General features: G+C 40.1%; 1 protein-coding gene across 2 annotated transcripts in view; it reads left to right on the top strand.

Annotated features, from left to right (window-relative positions):
* Window positions 1-19,382, top strand: part of BBS9 (Bardet-Biedl syndrome 9) — a 229,434-nt gene that overhangs the window by 94,318 nt on the left and 115,734 nt on the right. For both annotated transcript variants that reach the window (XM_081165109.1, XM_081165110.1), the window contains exon 20: window positions 5,569-5,791. In XM_081165109.1, the coding sequence (XP_081021235.1) occupies window positions 5,569-5,791 (223 nt within the window). The remainder of the gene's footprint in view (window positions 1-5,568; window positions 5,792-19,382) is intronic.

The following is a 19,382-nucleotide window of genomic DNA, read 5'->3' as shown; positions in this document are numbered from 1 at the left end:
TAAAATAACTCCCCCACTTGGATGCTGCAATAATTCCATACAGAAGTTATAGTACCAGAGAAATCTGAATGTAATTTAAAGAGAAGGGCGTTTCTGGTTTGTAAGGGGATGCTTTTGACATTCCATCAATATTTTCAGAATGGCTTCTAGCTTGTGTTCAGATTTACCCCATGCAGTTGAGTGGCACTGTGGTCGGAGAGGGGATTCCAGTGATTTGTATTTTACTCTTTATTCAGTTTTACATCATGAGGTTGGCTGTATGTTGTAGTAGAATTTTATTTGGTGTAGAATGGCTTTTTATAACATTCTGTATGCTTTAAGCTGTAGAGAATTATTATCTTCTGCCTAACACAAATAGCATCCTATCACATGGGTATCTGCTTAAATCAGAAACATGGCTTCTTGTTTTCTGGACATTTATTTGACATATGATTGATTCAGAGTTTAATTTGTATGGTTAAGCATCCTTTATTTGTATGTTTTCATATGCAACAACACAGTTTTGCATTCCTTTGGTAAAGGATTTTAGCATATTGGGGGGTAGGTTGCTGTGAAGCTGTCATGCATTCTGTTGTTTATCCAAGCAGGTTAGTGATAGAGAAATCTTTCTTAACACCAAAATAATTAATTTGTGTCTACAGTCACAGTTGACCTTTGATGGTGTTAATTAGATAGGGAAGCTTAGTTTTGAAGTTTAAAGCTGACACAAAGTGGCAAGAGTCTCTAGTCCTATCTGCCCTGCCATCACAGTAGACCTTTAGGAGACAGTAGCCATTTCTTAAGCATAGACAAAGCAATCTTCTCTTTAATACCGTTGACAAAATTTGCCCCATCCCTGATCCAGAGACCTTCGGACAACTTAGATTTTGCTTACAATTTTGTTTGCCTATTTTTAATTTAATGTTTTTATCTCTTAAAACCATATTCTTATCTTCAAACCAAATAATACAAATTATTGTCTTGGCATTTATATTTTTACCTTCTGTTGCCCTACAATCAATTTCACTGGGTTGATATAATGTGAAGGGTACTTTTTGAATTCAGCTTCCCTGAATTCACATATACATTATGTGCTGTTTTGCACAGAACAACATGCAGAAGAAAATGAAGCTCCCCCCCCCAACCCAGTAAATGAAAATATTTGTAATTTTTATTTTCTATCAGACAGAAACAGAATTAACCACAGTTGGCACTTGTGAACTCTGTCTTTTTTGTGTTATTTCCACTAAGACTTGATGTGGAAGCCAAAAGATTTATCAGTTTTTTCATGGTTTACAGGCTTTAAATGGAGAGGTGCCTAGAGAGCAATTTCACTTACATGGAACACTTCTCATTCACCATCTTTCAGAGTTAGCTCACTTGCGCCTAGTGCAAATGTAACATTTCCTGATGGTTTAACCATGACTGAGAAATTGGTCTAAAATATTTTAGTAATATAATTGTGTAGCCATTTGGGTATGCAGTATTATAATACAATTGGTGTTCTACAGTGTGACCTTGCACATGGTTACTCAAAAGTAACATCCATCGATGCTTACTTCCAGGTAAGCAGGTAATTTTTGCTTTAACAAGCTTTATCTTGTGAGTATGAACTCACTGCATTTCCATTCAACTTCATACATCTAATTAAGTAGGCTTCTGCTTATGAAAACTCATGCCAAAGTAAATTAGTAAATTCATGCCAAAATAAGCCAGTTAGCTTCATCTGGGAGATTCCGCTCTTGGCATGACATTTTAGCACAGAACTAGAAGAATGGGATCTGCAAACTAGAAATATAATTCCAGAAGAGGAAAGGACCATGCTGTGTGGGTTTTGTGCATCCTATTTTTAATTTTTGTTCCTGCATAAAAGCACTGGTATCTTCAGTACAAAGTAACTGATCTAAGAATTTGGACTGTAGTTGCTGAAATGGTTAGGCCTTTGCCTCTTCCTAGTAGAACTAACTAAATTCTTAAACTCAGTACTTACAAAATGCATGTGACAGCCTCCACCCTGAGTCCTGTACTGCTGGAATCCAGAGACAAGAGAGTATAGCCCCCTGTATGTATGCCTGTCCTTTCCCTACTTAATAACTTGCTGCCACCAGATAATGGGGTATTTTTTCTACAATGTTGCCCTCTTTCAATCAGCCTAAAACTTTCCTGGGTAGACCGTAACAGGTTTATGAAATCGAGTCTAAAGTTTGTTGTTGTTTAGTCGTGTCCGACTCTTCGTGACCCCACGGACCACGCCTGTCTTCCACTGCGTCCCGCAGTTTCGTCAAATTCATGTTGGTAGCTTCGAGAACACTGTCCAACCACCTCGTCCTCTGTCGTCCCCTTCTCCTTGTGCCCTCAGTCTTTCCCAGCATCAGGGGCTTTTCCAGGGAGTCTTCTCTTCTCATGAGGTGGCCAAAGTATTGGAATCTCAGCTTCAGGATCTGCCTCCATAGCCAAAGATGTGGTGATGGCTGCTCTATCACAAGTAGAACCAACCTACTCATAAGAGTGATTGGGAAGGCAAGTGCGTGAATGACTGCGCCCGTCCAACTCTTCAAAAGGGGTGTTCAGGGGATGTGTCAAGTGTTGGGACATCATCTTAGCTTCTGCTTAGCATGTATCATAGAGCTCTGTTGTGACTTCTGAACTGTGTAATCTGTAACCAGATCTGTTTGGGGGCTGCAGTGAATTCTGGAATAAAGCCTTTAATAATAATTGAGCCAAGAATATCAGTACTCAGTCTATAAGCGTCATGTAGCCACCATGTAGCAGTGATCTACACCTGCTATCTTTAGATGATCAGTCATTTAAACACAGTTTCTACATAGTGCCTGCTGGTGACTCTAATCAGACTTTGGTTGTCTAAAACACAGGTTTTAGTGCTGCCTATAGTAATAGCTTGTTTTCAACGAACAGTTGTTCAACAAAGGCAACAAATAGTTTGGGTTCAGAACATAGCAAGGATCCAAATTGTGAATAGTATGTGAGAGGTTAGTGTATTTTAATGGTGAAGACTCTGGAATGCACAACCTTTAAATTATATATGGGGTGATTAAAGCATTCAGCTAATCTTTATTTTAAAGACAGTTCTCTGACCCAGAGCTCCAAATGGGACCCAACCAGGGAAGCTGTTACATACTGCCTTTTTAAAACATGTCCCAAAACTGTATTTACCTTGTATGCTATTATATTGTTGACCAATATGATTTACAATCCAAACTACTGAGTTCTTTCTTTCTCTCTGTAATTTCAAGGCACACAGTTTATCAAACAAAATTACTTTCATACTTTTGGTGTGTGTGTGTGCTAATGTTTGTCTGCAGTGATGACAACAATGTTAGCTTGTGTATTAATCCTTTTTTTCATGATATGGGTACATTATTTTACAGTGGCTTCTACCCCCTGCACACACCAGCATACAATATATTATAGTACTATAATTTTGTAACATCGCAAAGCTGTTAATATTGTGGCATTAGGTTAAGAGCACATATCTGGGGGAGATGTTCAGACTGTGGGATCAGTTTCAGTTGCTGGGCCCTGGTGAGGTGGATAAGGCAGTTACCGGGCTCAGGCTTACCAGATGCCCTCTTCACCCTTGCCCATACTGGCTGATTAAATTTAGCAGGATTGATTAAGGGAGTGGTTAATGCCTTGTTACAGGAGAGAGAAATGTCCATTGTATTCATGGAAGCTGTGGTACACTCACTTTTGAAAATGTTGATGATTATAATATTTCATAGGGATGAGGGTGGCGCTGTGGGTTAAACCACAGAGCCTAGGACTTGCCGATCAGAAGGTCGTGGTTCGAATCCCCGCGACGGGGTGAGCTCCCGTTGCTCGGTCCCTGCTCCTGCCAACCTAGCAATTCGAAAGCACGTCAAAGTGCAAGTAGAGAAATAGGTACCGCTCCGGTGGGAAGGTAAACGGTGTTTCCGTGCTCTGCTCTGGTTCACCAGAAGCAGCTTAGTCATGCTGGCCACATGACCCGGAAGCTGTATGCCGGCTCCCTTGGCCAATAAAGCGAGATGAGCACTGCAACCCCAGAATCGGTCATGACTGGACCTAATGGTCAGGGGTCCCTTTACCCTTTATAATATTTCATAAAGAATGAAACGGGACATACAGGCTGGGAACTAACCCCATGTGCTAGTAAGCATGGGTTTGTTTGTTTTTGCCAGTTTTGTCTTCTGATAGCGTCCTCTACAGTCTGTCTATTGGCCAATAGGAGCTGATATTCAGGGGCATCATGGATTGCAGTGCAAGGCGGGCCAAAAAGGCCCCTGTGTGTCCATTGCTTCTCAGCCTAAGTCCTTATCAAGCAGCCTTCATGTTTCTCACAAAGAATGTTTAGAGGGAAACCTGTGCTAGCATGTAGGAGCTAAACAGGGGTCAGTAAACTTTTTCAGCAGGGGGCCTGTCCACTGTCACTCAGACCTTGTGGGGGGCCGGACTATATGGGGGGGGGGATGAATGAATTCCTATGCCCCACAAATAACCCAGAGATGCACTTGAAATAAAAGCACACATTCTACTCATGTAAAAACACCAGGCAGGCCCCACAAATAACCCATAGATGCATTTTAAATAAAAGGACACATTCTACTCATGTAAAAACACGCTGATTCCCGGACCGTCCGTGGGCAGGATTTAGAAGGCGATTGGGCCAGATCCAGCCCCCGGGCCTTACTTTGTCTACCCATGAACTAAACCAGCAATTAGGCTTGTGACACTAAAATACTTAATTCATTATGGCATGAATTGCAGGGGGGGGGGGGTTGTGTATATATGCACCTGTGGGGGTTTTTATTACTATTAAATGGTCATGAAATGTAGGAAGGACAGCTTGTGAAAGTTACGTTAAACCTTAAATGTTTGCAAAATAAGCATAGTAATCATTCATAATAGCAGTCACTGGTGATAATACATCCATTGCAGATTTGTTGTGTTAATCCTGAATAGCTGTAGTGGCACAGGAAACTGTTGTCTCTCTTCAAACCCAAACAGTCAAAATCTTGTTGATTCTAATTCAGCAGTTTCATGCTGGAGTCTCTCTGTGAAGGAATTTCAAATATGTGTGAAATGTGTATGGAACTCAGTTCATGTCCAGGGAACCAACTAGCAGTTTCCAGTGGCTCGTGGTATAAGAAATATATGTGCTTGGTCTCAGTCACACATGCTAATTTCTTAAAAATAAGAAAGATAGAACACAACCATTTCAAAACTGCATTTTGTTGTCGTTTAAGGAGCTATTTTGTGTGGAAAGAAAACCAGTATGAAGAACTGAAAAGTTACTGTACCAGAAAAACTGGAAAATCAAACCTATTTAATCTATTATTGTTAAATACTCTCACTTTTAACATTAACTATTCTGTATATTTAGTTCATTTCTTTATATTTAGAATCCTTAGTTTTTTCTTGCTGCTTGTTTTCATTTTACAAATATGTTTAGTAAATCGTTTAAGCCCATTTCAGTATCATAATTTAAACCTTTTCCTTTAATTTTTTTTGTTTAATCTTCTTAGTGCATTCTTTACTGGAGTAAAGTGCATGTTTTCCATTTAATTTAGAAATATTTTTCTCTTTCAGGGCTGGGAAGAAATCGTGGATGCGTCTGTCTCTCACTTGTTGAAAACGTGTTTGTCCAAGAGTTCGAAAGACCATGCACTGACACTTACCAATCAGCTGTGTATCCCCAAGGACACTAATAAACTGAAGAAACACATAACCTTGCTCTACGATAGATTGGCCAAAGGGGGTCGGATGTCTCTAAATACAGACTTTGACTCTCAGCAAACAATGATTCCAGCAGGTAAGCAATTTGATATACATTTGTGTGCATCCTAGTTCAGAAATAAAGGAATGTAACTTTGGTTAGGTTTGCTGTTTAAGTTTCCTATTAAAATTGTCATAGTCAAGAGAAATGACTTTCCTCTCCCCCTCAGAAATTCCAGTGTAACCACTGAGTAAATATGCTAGTGCAATTTTGATGCCAAATATTTTTAGAATGGTATGTATTTCTTTGCTGTAGCATTAAATATGATCCATTATGTTTTCCTTCTAACCAATAAAAAGTGGATTAGAGAATAAAACCATTTTCGGCTAACGTTTGTCTAAACTCGATCACTGGCTGCCATATTTCAGGAACATAAATAGACTAATACAGAAGTTAATGTACCCCAGATGATCATTTTGTGCTGCCTTCAAGCTAACCGCTAAGTTCAGTTGAAAGGTGGACAAAGACATGAATTTCTTCTTTTTGGAGTTCCATTTATGCACCCAACTGGGGTTTTGGAGCCTGTTATAATGATCTCCCTGAATTGCTTCAAACTGTTTTCTTCCTGAAACTGTTTTCTGCCTTAAGAGAGCAAATGCAATGAATCTATCCACATTACTTTTCTTTAATGTCTTCCAAAACCTTTATTGTTTTACTTATCTGATACAATATGTGGGCACATCTAGTAGGGGCTGGCAGAAAAGAGTGATTCATGGCTTGATATGTAAACTTTAGTGGAACTGCGCTAAGGTTAGATTCTGAAAATAGGCGAGGGAAGTTTTCCCCTGTTGATTCTTCTGAACTTCTCACCAGGTTTTGATATTGTGGTCTACAGCAATGTATTCCGCTGTCTTGAACAATGGATGGAGAGATAAGGGTTAGCCCCCCAACTTCCTTTCAAAGCGAACTCAGAAAGTAGCCTTAGGAGATCAACATGTGTTCACTGCTGATTGATAGTGTGGCTGATACTTTTCAGTATCATTATGAAACCGTGGAGAGAAACCATCAAGGGCACTGTGTGATCAATATACTGATGATGCCCAGCTCTCTTTCTCCGGCTAGCAGCCAGGAGTTGCTCTCTATGAATCTGAGATTGCTATAGTTTAAGTGTGATTCAGCAGGCTCATACTGAATCTCTGCAAGGTGAAAGTAACATAAATGGGAATCCCAATGTTCTTGAAGATATGAGCTTGCTCATTATTAATGGCGTAACTGAGGTACTTGGTTCAGCTGGTGCCGTAACCACTCCCCAATTCCTTTTCTCATTTATATTCACTCTTTTAAGCACAACAGAAAAAGCAATACAATACAATAGCTGTCATTAATAGGAGACACACTTACCACTCAGTGTCTGGGAGGGGCAACTCTGAATAGCAGATAACTAACACTTCACTTGATCTATTTCCCAGTGGCCAACATGAGCATACATTTCTGTTTGGTCATCAATTAGCCCTGGTGAAAACAAAAGCCGTCTTCCAAATGGCACTACGTGCACTGGAAACCTAATCAACCATCCTCTTAAGGATAGGATCCTCCTCTCTGTTGTTCTGCACTGAGCACTTAGGTTCGAGATATGGTCAGGACATGGAACCTTGTTTTGATTGGCTCAAGCCCTCACCTTTATTTCCTAAAAGGTAAAGTAAAGGGACCCCTGACCATTAGGTCCAGTCGTGGCTGACTCTGGGGTTGCGGCGCTCATCTCACTTTACTGGCCGAGGGAGCCAGCGTACAGCTGCTCTGTCATGTGGTCAGCATGACTAAGCCGCTTCTGGTGAACCAGAGCAGTGCATAGAAACGCCGTTTACCTTCCTGCCGGAGCGGTACCTATTTATCTACTTGCACTTTAACGTGCTTTTGAACTGCCAGCTTGGCAGGAGCAGGGACTGAGCAACGGGAGCTCACTCCGTTGCGGGGATTCGAACCGCCAACCTTCTGATTGGCAAGCCCTAGGCTCTGTGGTTTAACCCACAGCGCCACCCGCATCCCTTTATTTCCTAAGACTGCCTTAATTATCCTGTGATGGAAAACATGAACTGTTGTACCTGGAATTATTTAATATATCCAAAACAGCATGAACATTCTTTCTCCTCCAGCCTTGGACTGAGCCTAGCTTACCTTTACTCTTAGGAGACCTCTTCTCTCAGGATAAGTCTTTTAAGCTTGTATTTCCAAGAGACCACTTTATTTATTCTTCCTGGATCTGCTCCTTACTTTCCAAGCTTTGTTCAGTCTGTTCGACATTTGTAGCGTCTTCACAAGATTGCTCCAACCCCAGCTAGCTCTCTCCCTTGTTTCCATTGCATTTTTGTTAGTCTCTTCAGGTTAGTAAGGAACTAGTGGTGTACACCAATTGCAAGATTCAGTTTGTACCCTGATTTGGTGCTTTAGAAACAGCCTGATTCGATCGTGCTTCTGAGATTTCATTCCCTTCCTGCCCTGGAACCATCTTTAACATTTTTGCTTTATTTTTTGAAATAATTAAATGAAATTCACAAGCATGCTAGTCCTTTATCCTCCAAGGAGGATGAATGCTGCCAAATTTCATAAGAAAGTTGCAGTCATTTCTCTGCAAGTTTTGGGGTGGTTAAAAAGGGATCAATTTGTATGGTCAGTTTATATGAAAAGAGCATATACGCATCATAGAGATGCCCTTAGGTAAGACGGATACCAAATTTCAGAAGGATTGATGTTGTATTTTTTTGTTCTAAGGGCCTTTAAAGTTGATTTTGGAGGAAAGAACTAAAAGAAATTACGTTGTTCCTAATGAATCCCTTCACTGGTTAGGGTGATGTTGGACTGGCCTGTCCCAAAGCCCTGCTTTTAAAGAAGAAGATCAGTTGTAGCTGGGAAGAGCACCTTTGCAGTCATTTTCCCCAAACCTTTGAAGGATCTTTGCAAGAAAGTGCCTCAGTGCACACACACACACTTCTAGGGGGGAAATGCCTGTAGTTTAAAATAGTTTGTGCAACCACTCGTTCCTTTAATATTGCTGTTTGTGTGTTTAAATTTTAATTATCTTATGGTTGGGTTGTTTCCTATTTAGGATTCTGAAAATCACCTTGACTAAAGGATGAAGTGAAAGTAATATTAAATGCAAACATTTATAGGTAGCAAGAATAAGACCGCAAATCATGTTTGTTTTGGTATGTGTGGAAAATCACACACACACACACACACACACACACACACACACACACACACTTCCCATTCACAATCCAAACCATTACATATATATAAATTTTATTTAATAGGCTTTTAATCTTTTAGTCAGTTTTAGACGGCATTGCAAATATAAATAAACTCTGACATTGACTAAGTTGCTATGTAGTTACTTATTTCTCACATAATGCTTTCGGGCCATGACCTTATGAGTCACTCATCACAGTGGCAGAACCTGATTAATGTTATTATGTTTTTACTTTATTGCCCATTTCATGCGCTATGTTTTCCTAGTATGTGGCTATTATGCCCTGCAAGAGGGCAGCTAAATCCAAAATAAACTGACCTGGACATAGCTGACAGAGGTCAGTTTGGGGGGGGGGGAAAGTATGATAGACTTAATTAGACTTAAGATAAGCTCAAGAGGGTTTCGTCTTGTTTCTTCAATAGAAGCAACATCACTCTCCTCATACCAGATAGTAAAATACTTTTAAAACTGAAGGGAGTTTCAAAAGTAGTTTGTGATTTGGCATTGGAAGGGGGCGGTCTGCTGGACAAAGGGGGGGGGAGTATCAAAAATTTTACTGGCTTAACACAAGCCCCTTAAATGAATCTTAGGAGCTATTTGGATCCCATCCAATGTCATTTAGTACTTGTGGTGTCATTTCCGGTTCAAGTGGGCGTGGGTAATATAGATATTAATGTTAAGGTTCTATATATGTAAATAAGTATGAACTTACTGGAAGAAAAGTGTTAATAAATCGCAGTGTGCCTTCTGGGTAAATGGACAGTTTCCATTATACTCTTTGCTCAGTTCCATTCAGTTTTCTTAGTCATGCTGAGAGCGGCTTTGCAAAAATTACTTTTGCAATGTAGTTTATGACACTTTGAAGGCCAGTTTAGTATAATTAGTAGGAGAGGAGTGAAAGATGTTCAGAAGCCATTCTATGAATGTAATGATAAAGATCTACAAGTCACATCAAAATGTGTTTTATACTGTGTTGCCTTTGGCATCATCTTAAACAGCTGGCTGTGGACGGAAGTAAAGGGGTTTGAGGAACTCCGCCAATCATTAGTATGGGTCAAGACTGTATAGGCTTTGCTGAAACGTGGTTTAGACCACCCTGATGACTCCTTGTGGGTGGGCCAAACCTTTTTTAAGGTTAAGTTCAGTGAATGAATTCTGTAAGTATTTTTAGACGTATATTTTGGTTGCTTCTTTTTATATTTTGTAAGCTGCATGCAGTATATGGCAGCTTTTAGATGTGTTTGGATAGCTGCTTTTTGCAAACACAATTAGGGAGGCTTTCCAAGTTTTGACACGGAGTCGCATGGGTCACGTGACTCACACAGGAGCATGGCCTGGAAGATGCGCATCCTGGGTTTGCTCTGGAGGGTACGGTGGCACCATTCACATAATAAAAACTACCACAGAGATATTGACATTTTCAAAAGTTGAGGGTTCATGGCTTGGCTATCCTTGGCTAATTGGGACCAGTGTCATAAATCATGCCTTGAAATTCTTCTCCTAAGAATATATGCAGTGTGCTCCAGTGGGTGTTATTTATAGATTTTCTCACTATAGCTATATTATCTAAAATAAATAAATAGAGGTATTGACCCATCAAATTTTAAATCCTAGAAGAAGCATATTTGAACACATGTTCAAAGACTACCGTATAAAACCAATCCATTGATCATTAGTATATGGAAGTTTATGAATGAGGCTTTCACTGAAACAGTTATTAGATTAGAATCCTACTGAACTGAGTAATTCATTTACAAACATACATTGAATCCTTCAGACAGTGAAATCCTATTTAAAAATTTATTGACCTGGATTTTTCTGTCATCCAAAACATAATTCTGCATTCAGCTTCCTGTCACTCTATGAGTGAACTTTCCTCATATTTTCTTGTAATTAATGCAACTAATCTTATATTTATTTGCTTTGTAAGCCTTCTAATGTGTTGCAGTTTTTTACACCGCTTCTGGTATCTCACTGTATAAGGAAAACAAGGGCTGGTGTTAAGAATTCACATTACAGAATTCTGAACAATCCTATTTTCTCTCACCTTGTGAAGTAGGTATAATGTGAGAATTAGGTGTGAATGCTAGTCTCTGAATTTATAGCAAAGGGGAAATTTGAACCCCAGCACTCCCAGGTTCATGTTTAGCATTTTGTCCACTAGGTTTAAAAAGCTGTTCACAAGCTCAGTAAACAAATATATTAATTATATATGTACAATATGTACGTATTGAAAATATGTACCTCAGAGCCACTGTTGTAAATATATTGTGCATTTCTAAACATAGTATTTTCTATTAAATATAGTATTTTCTATTGGCAAACAAACATTAACATTTTACTGAACATATAAAATATATTCTAGTTTGAACAGCCAGAGCAGCTTTTGTAGCTGGAGTCAGTCAGGGCTCTACTCTTCTAGGCCAGGTGGAAAAAAGCCAGCTAGAGTTTCAGGATCAGGCCTTGCACCTGCAGCAGGAGCCAATATCTACAGATCAAAATCTGGAATAAGTCTTGCAAAATCAAACAGAGCAGCCTCTGTAGCTGGAGAGCATTGAGGACCTGACGTCCCAGGCCAGGTAGAAATAGACTAGGTCTTGCTCTGCTCACAGCTAAATGTTCTCTAAGTAGCTATGGCTACATTTTTTACCTCCTGGGCCAGGAAGAAATAAGAAATAAATGTGTGAATTGAATTTACACACTAGTTGAATGACTAGGTCAAATATTTACATTATCCAAAGTGCTTAAGAAAATTATTGCAATCTGAATCCATCTCTCCATCTCTCCTGTCATAACACCTTTTTTTAAACAGATACAATTAATTAATCTTAGAATTCATAGATCAGACTAGAAACTTTAATTTTTAAGATGGAAGGGGTTTTATTTATTCATTTCAGAACTTTCTTCATCTAGTGTTCAGTGCTGTGTTGAAAACTTTAGCATAATTTTTCTGAGGGCACCACTAAAAACATCTCTCACACATGGAAGTTCTGCAAGAGTTCGGCAAATTAAATCTTACTTTCGTAGTATTTGCTTTGAGGGTTTATAAAATGCTTTATTTGTAATGGACATGTTTTAAAACTTAAGACACTGAAAGATGATGCAATTTCTCTCCAACATGCACTCCTGCAGCAACTGTTGCCAAATACTTGAAATTTAATGTTATGATTACGGGTATTGAACTTGGCATATATCTTTCAACACACGACGAAGCCTTCTAGTGCCCCCGGGTAATGATTGGAAAACGTTGGGGCAGAAACATTAGAATATATTTTGCAAAACTCTTGGGGGGTGTCTTGTTGCCTGTTAAAGTAATTGCGAGACTTAGTCCAGATTTTGTTCTGTAGATATTCATGTAGCATTAATAAGGTCATGGTGGTTTTTAGTGCCATCAGCATGTGAGCACCAAGCACTTCATTATATTAGACCATATGGTTCTTGCCTCCAAAGAGCTTAAGGGGTAATTTTATGTATGAGTAATGAAGGGTGAGGGGAATGATAAGGGAGGTTGTGGGTGAAGAGGAGAGCCCTGTGCAAAATTAACCTTGGGTCAGAAGCTGAATATAAACGGTGGCAAGGGATGCTTGATAGGAAAGGCCTGGTGGAGCTTATTACTGTTGCCACATGCCTGTGGCCAATTGCACAACACAAGGTCGGAGAGAAATGAGCTAGAAGGAATGGTATACTGATTTAGTTTTATTTATTTTCATAGTAAAGCTTCTAATACAGTAACAATTCAGTTACCAGAAAGAAAAAGATACATAGCAATAACTCCCCCAAAACAGCATCAAACAAGAGAACCTGATCTAACATGTACTAATTTAAAGAGCAGTAAAATCAAAGGCTTGTTGAAATAGAAATCTTCATGCTTTGTTGTTGTTTAGTTGTTTAGACGTGTCCGACTCTTCGTGACCCCATGGACCAGAGCACGCCAGGCACTTCTGTCTTCCACTGCCTCCCGCAGTTTGGTCAGACTCATGTTTGTAGCTTCGAGAACACTGTCCAACCATCTCGTCCTGTGTCATCCCCTTCTCCTTGTGCCCTCCATCTTTCCCAGCATCAGGGCTTTTTCCAGGGAGTCTTCTCTTCTCATGAGGTGGCCAAAGTCTTGGAGCCTCAGCTTCACGATCTGTCCTTCCAGTGAGCACTCAGGGCTGATTTCCTTAAGAATGGATAGGTCTAACATGTACTAATTTAAAGAGCAGTAAAATCAAAGGCTTGTTGAAATAGAAATCTTCATGCTAGCAGAATACAAAAAAGAGGTGATGATCTAACCTGCCACAGAGGTGGCCGTCTCATGCATTGCTGATAAAACACACCAACCGGCTACACCTTCACAAGTAAGCTGTCCCAGTACGATCAGAGTTTTTCTACTAATACAATATAATATATTCAAGGTTATTATTGGTTTTGCCATTATAATAGTACTGCACCTGTGTAAGAGTTTGAGGGTAGAATTATGCAACCGTTTCCTTTACATTACATCTTAATAAGAGGTTCTGAAAACTGGTATTGCAAAGCCACAGAATCTTAATCGAGGCTTCTCAAACGTGCAATAGTCAGGGAATCACATACTTGTTAGGCCCTTCTCCAGATTCCTTTTAGATGTGAATTTCATGACGACTGGGTTTGAAAAAAACAAATGTGGCAGAAAACCAAGTCCAACTTGAAAAGGGGGATGGCAGGGCTGCTGACAGAAGGGGTTCGATTTTGAGAGGCCTAAGGCCAGCTGGGACCCCAGACTCTTAGTTTGCATTTTTTTAAAAAAATTAAATTGGACACTTCTGAAGAAAGTTAGAGCATAAAATGCGAAGGCAGCTCTGATGCTTCTTCACATCACATGGCAGGCAAAACTTTGCTAAGGACAATTAATCAAAGCAATCAGAGGTAGGAAGGACACCTCTCATAGCCAGAACAGTAGGAGAAGCTCTTTAGGGAAGGATATTGGGGCATGTTTGATAAAGTGTGATGCCTTTACAGACCACATTGTATGTTGTATTGGCTTATTTTGGAATGTAACTCCCTTAAAACAAAGGAGTTTTCCTCCATGCGGAAAAAAGGTGGTAATTGCATACCCTTTCGCTCTGATTTTCCACATTTCTCACACAGCCACTACTAGTCTGCGTGTCATCACCGAGCTGTTGTTTATTGACATGCAGAAACCATAAAGCAAAAATATAAAATGCAAAATGGCTCAGCAAATACAACCATAAAATAAACACCTTACAGCTGCAGCAAGTTAAAATTCCTCCAGACTGTACTTTGCCTAATTCTCTCTTAGAGCCATCCAAGTTGGTGTCTGTTGCTGCCTTCCGTAGAAGTGTATTCCATAGTTTAACAATGCACTGTGGGGCATACGGTAGAAGGTGGTCCACTAGGGCTACTGGAGGAGCCTAGGCCTCCCAAGGAAAATGCCAAGCACTCTTTTTTAAAACCCCCCTCAATGCTACACACGCCCCCTCCCCGCCAACTCCCACCTTTTATAGTAAATCTGTTTGAACTCAGAGAAGCTCTGCAAACCGTTCTGGCAATCAGCTGCCTCCTCCAATCCGCCAATCCTACTCCAGAAGTCTTCCTATGGCAAAGTTTCGGCTCCTCTGTGTTTCTAAGCAGAAAAACGATGTGACTTAATGGACTACTTGAAACCCAACCCCACGTGGAATGCTTGTACTCCACATTTTGTTCTGAGGCCTGTCTGGCACAGCCATTGCAGCAGATATCATCCATCAGTTCTGAGGATGCACAGAGCTCAAGACCTACCCAGTCAGGCTTTTGGAGCGTCCTTGTTCCCCAAGCAGCCTTACTGTTTGCTTTTTAAAATTTTGCTGCTTTGTTACGTATGCGAGCACAAAGTGAGTCTTTCAAATGTAATTTAAAAATAACAAAGTTCTTTACTTACATAATTTGTCCAGCGGATGGAGATATAGGAAGGACTTGAATTATTATTTTTAAATGTGTTTGACCATCGTGCAGCTGTTTAGCGGCAAAGTCTTATGCTAAGACTTGTGCTAAGTTTAATAGCAGGCTAGTTTCTACACACACTCTTCATACACAGCTCTCTGTCCTCCATCCAGGCAAGCCTAAGGCATTATCACACCCTCCAACATGCCGCTGATAAAAATTGGGACACTCGTTTTTTGGTCCCAAGCTGTTGTAGGATGTAGCTGTCTTTTGGTACAGTGCTGTGGTGCGAGTTAGCTGACTTGCGCAAGAGCGCAAGACCAAACAATGGGGCATTCCGGGATCCAATCAGAAGCCAGAATGGCTTCTGTAATTCTGGGAGGGCCTGCTCAAATCAGGATGATTGTGTCTCATCAGCCTTTAAATACATATTCCAGTCAAGCAAAAACATGGAAGTAGAGTGCAAAGCTGGGGTGGGGATGAGGGAAATGGCCTGCGGAGAGGGAATGTGGAAAGGAGGGGATGTGTTCTGGGAAGAGTCTCACAGGCTAAATGGAGAGACTTGAGTGTCTGCATTTGCCCCCTGGAAAGTTAGTTGAGGTTATGTAAATGTTTTGGTGATTAACAACAAGAACCGCAAAAGTTCTGTGCTGGCACAATTCTACATTTCCCCAACCATGCAGTGAATCCTCCTAGACATATTTTGGAGCTGTACATTGCTATGTTGACCTGCCCATGACCAAGTGGCTTTATTGTGCCCTACATCCTATAGCTTCATTTGTCTCATATGGTAGTATCAAATTATATTAGTCTTATTTGGCGATCACTCGTAGCCGAGTAAGATTGTCTTCTATGAACACAGTTTTAACAGTGAGTCCCTAAGTGACTTTGGAGGCCAATTCTGGATCCACAGTTTCTGGCCAGGAATTGGTCATGGTGAGGTTTGCCAAGCGTGCCTTCCTCTTAGCACGTTTCTCCCTTTCGCCCTGAGTTCCCGTGTCTTCAAAGCCCATGACACTTTTGGTAAAGGCTGTTCTCCAATTGGAACGCTTGCAGGCCAGTGTTCCCCAGTTGTCGGTGTTTACGCTACATTCTTTTAGATTTGCCTTTAAACCTCTTTTGTTGACAACCACCATACACATTCCATTTTTAAGTTTGAAATAGAGTACTTGCTTTGGAATATGATAATCAGACATCCAAACAGCATGACCAGTCCAACGAAGTTGATGTTGGAGAACCATTGCCTTGACAGTGATAACCATTGCTTCTTCCAGTACACTGGCATTAGTTTGCCTGTCTTCCCAAGTGGTGTGTAAAAATTTCCAGAGACACTGTTGATGGAATCTTTCAAGGAGTTGGAGATGGCGTTTATAAGTGGTCCGTGTTTCATAAGCAAACAGTAAGGTTGGTAGTACGATAGCTTTGTAAACAAGCATTTTGGTTTCCTTGTAAATGTCCTGGTCCTCAAACATTCTACACTTCAATTGGAAGAAAGCTGCACTCTCAGAGCTCAGGCAGTGCTGGATTTCGGCATCAGATAACTGCCCAGATAGGAGAAGTGATTGACACTTTTCAATGTTACACCATTAAGTTGAATTTGTGGCGCTGCAGAGGGGTTTTTCTGTGCTTGTTGGTGCAGCACTTTGTTTTTTTGGATATTGAGCAATAGGCCAGGCACAGGTATTCTGTATACTATTCCAGCAGAGCTAAGACCTGAACCCAGGACCAAGTCTAACGTCATTACACTAGCCTGCACCAATGCAAATGTTAATTTTGAAGATGTAAGTTTCAATCTACATGCACTAGTTAATACAATTCGAGTTGCTAGATGTAGTCTGTTACATCCCTTGCATATTTATATTCCCCTGAGTAAAATGCCGAAAGGGGTAGTAAGATGAATAAGCATGCTACATGGTAGAAAGACATCTATTTGCTTATTGAGAAAACACTCCATTGCTTAGTTGATGTTGCATCTATCAAGCACTAGACAATGAAGGAAACGAAGCATTAAAGATAACAGCAATCACTTAGAAAAATAATAATAGTAATTTAAAGAGGAAAAGTCATGCATAATGAATTTTTTAGAATCCCACTGGAGACTTGGGACTCACTGGTTGGTTTGGACTGCGAAATGTAGCTGGCAGTCCTACCATTCCAACTCCCTTCCTCTAAGTACAATTGAGATCAACGCATTAATGCTTTGGTCTATGGAATCGTACTGCTGGCTCCTTGCACTGAAATCATTAAATTTTAATATGTACAGCTAAAGTATAAGTAGTCAAAAATGATTAATCGTGTTGATGTCAGCTGTTGGTGAAAATAATGGGCAAATAGTATTTTTCACTGATGACCATATTTGTCACTGTACTTTATTTTCTGTACAGTTTGTTTTCTTAGGCATATGTGGTCAGATGTAATCCCACTGCACCTGGCGCACAAACCAATTCCCTAAAACCACAGGAAAAAGTGTATTTATAAGGAAGAAACTTCATAAATCTGTTATGTTTTCTAAAATGACTGGTTATAGTAACAAAGTATGTAATATGCACAGTGATTTAAAAGTTATAAACAAATGTGATATCTTTTTGCTGTGTAAACTAAACTAAATTTCTATTGAAATAACAAGACTTCATATTTTTTAAAAATGTTTTTAATATGTCATAGCTCCAAAGCAGAGAGCAGTAAGCTCTAAAACAGCAAATAGAAAAGATAAAATATATAACATTTTAAAACAAGAGGACACTTCTTAACAATTCCTAACTGAAGTGTGGCTACCCTTGATCTAATTTCCAACCTTGGTTACCTAAAAGCATTTGGTGCCTTAGATTACAGTTAGTGAGCTGAATTAAGAATTTCAGTGTGGAACTTTACCAATGTTTTTAGAGCATTGTATTTTGATTGGGCATCCAGATTCAAATAATCTTTCAGCCATGAACCTCACTGGCTGATCTTGAGCAGAACTGTCCCAAGGCAGATGTACTACACCTCCCCTAACACTCCATATAGCCTGAAGGGTGGTATACAAATAACAACTACTTACCGTATTTTTTGCTCTATAAGACTCACTTTTCCCCTCCTAAAAAGTAAGGGGAAATGTGTGTGTGTCTTATGGAGCGAATGCAGGCTGCGCAGCTATCCCAGAAGCCAGAACAGCAAGAGGGATCACTGCTTTTGCTGCGCAGCGATCCCTCTTGTTGTTCTGGCTTCTGAGATTCAGAATATTTTTTTCTTGTTTTCCTCCTCCAAAAACTAGGTGCATCTTATGGTAAGGTGCGTCTTATAGAGTGAAAAATACGGTACTTACTTACTTTTACATGCCTACATATATACCTACATACATACCCTGCTTGTCCCCCAGGCACGACTCATTTTTGTAAGTTATTTTCACTAATATATGCATTTTTGCACGCAGTTTTCCTCTAATACATGCAGGTGTGCATTTTGTTTATTGGAGAAGTGCATTGCAAAATTTCAAAAGTGTGCCTTTTGAAGGGTAGTTGCTTTTTTGGTTCACGTGCTGCCTTGGAAAGTGTGAATCCAGACAAATCTCTTTCCCATCCGTACCGGACCATGCTTATATCTGCAAACGTGCTGGCAATTTTAAATAATGTGTATTGCTTGGCCTCAGTAATAGTTAGAAACACAGGAAGCTATCTTACACTGTGTCAGACCACTGGTCCACCAATCTCAGTACAGTGGTGCCTCGCAAGACGAAAAGAATCCGTTCTGTGATTCTCTTCGTCTAGCGGTTTTTTTCGTCTTGCGAAGCAAGCCCATTGACGGATTAGCGCTATTAGCGGCTTTTAGCAGCTTTTAGCGGCTTATCTGCTGATCGGATCAGCTGATAAGCGGCTTAGCGCTATTAGCGGCTTCTGGAGGCTTTTAGCAGCTTATCTGCTGATCGGATCAGCTGATAAGTGGCTAAGTGCTATTAGTGCTATTAGCGGCTTTTAGCTGCTTTTAGCGGCTTATCTGCTGATCGGATCAGCTGATAAGCGGCTTAGCGGCTTAGAAAAGGGGGGGGGACCCGCAGGAACTCGCAAGACATTGTCGTCTTGAGAAGCAAGCCCATAGGAGATTCGTTTTGCGAAGCACCTCCAAAACGGAAAACTCTTTCGTCTAGCGAGTTTTCCGTCTTGCGAGGCATTCGTCTTGCGGGGCACCACTGTATTGTTATCTCTGACTGCATACCCTCCAACATTTCCCCAATGAAAATATGGTTGTCCTATACCATTATTATTATTATTATTATTATTATTATTATTATTATTATTATTATTATTATTATTATTATTATTATTATTATCATCCTACCGTTCTGACTGGGTTGCCCCAGCCACTTTGGGCAAGGCATATCTGTGGAGTAAGAACACTACGGAATAATACATTATATGTCACACACTTCTTTGATTTTATAGACTCAGTATTAAGACTAAAAGCATACTGATAGGTGACCATAAGAAAGTTAAAATAAAGCCCCTGGGAAGTACTAGTTCTAAGCAAGAGAATCTGAGCTAATCTTGAACACTTTGAAAATGA

This window comes from Podarcis bocagei, assembly GCF_964188305.1.
Source record: "Podarcis bocagei genome assembly, chromosome: 12".
NCBI lineage: Eukaryota > Metazoa > Chordata > Lepidosauria > Squamata > Lacertidae > Podarcis > Podarcis bocagei.
The sequence above is the reverse complement of the archived record's forward strand: the minus strand, read 5'-3'. Positions and strand labels throughout refer to the sequence as shown.